The sequence below is a fragment of the Seriola dumerili genome, unplaced genomic scaffold (genome assembly GCF_002260705.1).
Source record: "Seriola dumerili isolate Sdu_G_001 unplaced genomic scaffold, Sdu_1.0 BDQW01000290.1, whole genome shotgun sequence".
Lineage (NCBI taxonomy): Eukaryota > Metazoa > Chordata > Actinopteri > Carangiformes > Carangidae > Seriola > Seriola dumerili.
The window spans coordinates 4,639,602-4,642,458 of NW_019174545.1; the positions used below are offsets into that span (position 1 = coordinate 4,639,602).

Below are 2,857 nucleotides of genomic sequence, written 5' to 3' on the forward strand. Positions count from 1 at the left end.
CATCACTTCCTGATACCTCTATGTCTGTGCAAGCTGCTGTAACTTCCCACACTCTGCTGCAGCTTGGTTAACCTGAGGTCTGGTGAGTGCCAATGGTCCATGACGCTTAATACAAAAAGGGGAAATAACATATCTGACAAGAGAAGATGAGTTTGATTGCAAATGTTTATTTCACAAAAAACATTAAAAATGAGTACATTTCAAATGAATATTGCATTTGTTTTGTCTGCATATCTCAAAGTAAAAACAATAGTCCATGAAAAAAAAAAGTGTCACAGGTACAGACACAGCTGAAATCAGGATTTGCAAGCAAAGTCTCTGCTTATCCCAAGAACTTCCTGATAGCTGCGCTGGAAAATAAAAGTTAAGTCCACTTAGACATTTTCAGACCTTCTTCAGAACCAGCATCTTCCTAGTTCCCCTCTCATGAGAGTCAGTGCAGCCTCCACACTTCCATAAGTCCATTTCTTGCACAGTCTCTTTCTCTGTGACCTTCACTGCCCACTTCCCCCGGTGCCTATACTCTCTTAAGGCAGTCCCAGGGTCACCACTTCTCATCTTTTCATGCAGTATGCAGTACAGTCCAACTCCTCCTCAGTGTCCATCAGGCTTTCCGTCCACTCCACATACACCTGACCTAGTCCACACTTGACCACTGAACTTGAACCCCCTTCCTCAGGGTAATCCAGAATCAACGTGCCGACCCAGAATGCAATGGAAGCCTGGCTTTTGCAGTGGGGTTGGGGATGGTGGTGGGGTTGTAGTTACAGCCACAGCCTCTTAATCCAGAAAAGTGAGGCAGAGAGGCTTGACACCCCCAGCTGAAGCTCAGCTCCTTGACTTTCTTTTCATCATCTTCATCATCATCATGTGAAGCATTTATAGTGGGATGTCACTTCAGCGCTCTGGGAGTGTGATGGTGGGCACCCAGTCGTACACACTGCGGCTCTCCTCACAGAACAGACTCAGCTTGTCCAGAGCAGGGTCTTTCCATGGGTTTGCACTGGGGCTCTGAAATGAAAAGAATGAGATATTTAATAATCAGATAACCTTGCAACAAACATTATAGTCTATGCAGACATGCGGTGACTTGGCAGCGTCTGCAGAACATTCAGACGGAGGAGTGATGCATGCATGATTCACCGGCTGCCGGTTCCTGACTGAGTGGGAAACGTACCGTGACAAGAATGCAGTGCGCGTCCTTGGGCTCGCCGGTCCCGTCTGCACCCACGAGGTCCGCCAGGCGCTCGATGTCGTTTACGCGCACCACGTTGATGTCGTTGTCAAAGCAGAAAGCCTGGATGAGGGTGAAGTGGATCTGAAGAGCAATATCACACTCGTACTCCTCATCGGTGGCGAGGACGCAGAATGCCACGCTGTCTGGGTCACTGAGGGAAAGATAAGAAAGGTGGTCAAAAATAAGTCCTTTATGCTTATGCTTCAAATTTAAAACAATGCCAGCTGTAGTCAAAGATTTCACGAATTGCAATACTCACACATTCATGACTTTAGCAGATTCATAAACTCCAACTGTCAGATAGTCCTGCTTCTTAGCAGCGACGAGCAGCTCTTCCAGGGCTGCGCCTGCACTTTGCACCCTTGACAAAGAAAAACACACATCATCAGGACACTAGGCACATTTAGAATAACAAGAAAGCTACAAAACATCAACCCAACATCTTGAACAATGTTGTATCCGTGAATTAGATATTTACCTATCTGCGTTTTCCATTGTGTTGTCTTGTCCGCGGATCTCTTCCAGAGTCATAGTTATAATCCAAGCGCGATCGGGATGATGCAGTGAACCAAAAAGAAAGAGGGGCTGTGTGTTTCTCTGTGTAGTCTCTTGCGTTATTCTGAGCTCTGAACAGGCTGTGGGTGGTTTTATAGCAGGTCGACGTTGTTTCTCGGCAAGGGGCGGTCTTTTCCGCGCCTGAATGCTACCATTGGCTCAGAGCAGCGGTGGTGAGGAAAGCAAAAGTCCCCGGGCAGTTACGCTGAGCTTGTTGACAACCCCACGTGGGGCAAGATTACAACCTTTCAAGAAATCCCCCCCTCCCCTCCCTCATTCCCTCACCCACCCACGGACCAAGTTGTCCTTGCCTTGTGTACAAAAACTAAAAGTCCTGTTTACGGTGGACTTGAAGAGTCACTGTATCACTGACACGTATAAAGCTTGAACCCACTGTCGCTTCAATGACCCCCCTGAATACTACGGAGCAGCTGCCATATATGACCTATAATTTAAAATTTGACCATAAATCATTTGAGAATCCCATGAAATTTTTTATTATTTTTTTTAAATATAAAGGCCTATATATGTATATATATATATATATGTTAGATTGATTGTGTCATGATGATTACACGTGGAGGTTGGGCTAGTCTTTCCACCTGCCTGCCTTGTGTTTGTAGGTTATATAATTGTTATGCACCAGGTAATGTTTTCCCATGACAGTTATAAAACCAAGGGGCACAGCAGACCGACACATTTCAGACCATCCTTCACTGACAATGCAACCGAATATGCAGACCATTTGAGGGAAAGATGCCGGGTCGGTGGAACCAGCAGTGAAGTGAACAGTCTGGAACAGTCCTTTGAGAAGTGGACTTCCCCAGCTCGGGGGAATCACTGCTGTGATATTTATAGCAAATCCAAACTTTCCCTGTAGACACAGCATTGCTTCTCCCTTAATAAACAGCTTTGTTGATGGTGCACCTGCACGCGCACACATATCCTACCAACCTGTTACCCAACTTGCTGCTGTGTTTACAGTCAGTACAGCCCGGAAGTTACGAGCAAGCGAGCAAGCCTGTCCTGACCCGAATAGAGCTTGATTTTTTTGATGGCGACCTT

General features: G+C 46.2%; 1 protein-coding gene across 1 annotated transcript; it reads right to left on the bottom strand.

The window, feature by feature from the left end:
• Positions 1–205: 205 nt before the first annotated feature.
• Positions 206–1,841, bottom strand: LOC111230864 (growth arrest and DNA damage-inducible protein GADD45 gamma-like). The gene is made up of 4 exons (XM_022757737.1): positions 1,716–1,841; positions 1,497–1,598; positions 1,178–1,388; positions 206–1,011 (listed from the first exon to the last, which is right to left on the bottom strand). The coding sequence occupies exons 1-4, from the start codon at positions 1,766–1,768 to the stop codon at positions 898–900; spliced, it is 480 nt and encodes a 159-aa protein (XP_022613458.1). The 5' UTR covers positions 1,769–1,841; the 3' UTR covers positions 206–897.
• Positions 1,842–2,857: the final 1,016 nt, after the last annotated feature.

Bases quoted from the DNA above. Each gene is read 5' to 3' on its own strand.
- LOC111230864 (XM_022757737.1), bottom strand. From the start codon at position 1,768: ATGACTCTGGAAGAGATCCGCGGACAAGACAACACAATGGAAAACGCA. The intron at 1,599-1,715 runs GTAAATATCTAA...TTCTTTGTCAAG, and splicing joins ACAATGGAAAACGCAGATAG to GGTGCAAAGTGCAGGCGCAG. The intron at 1,012-1,177 runs GTACGTTTCCCA...TTTTCATTTCAG, and splicing joins CGCACTGCATTCTTGTCACG to AGCCCCAGTGCAAACCCATG.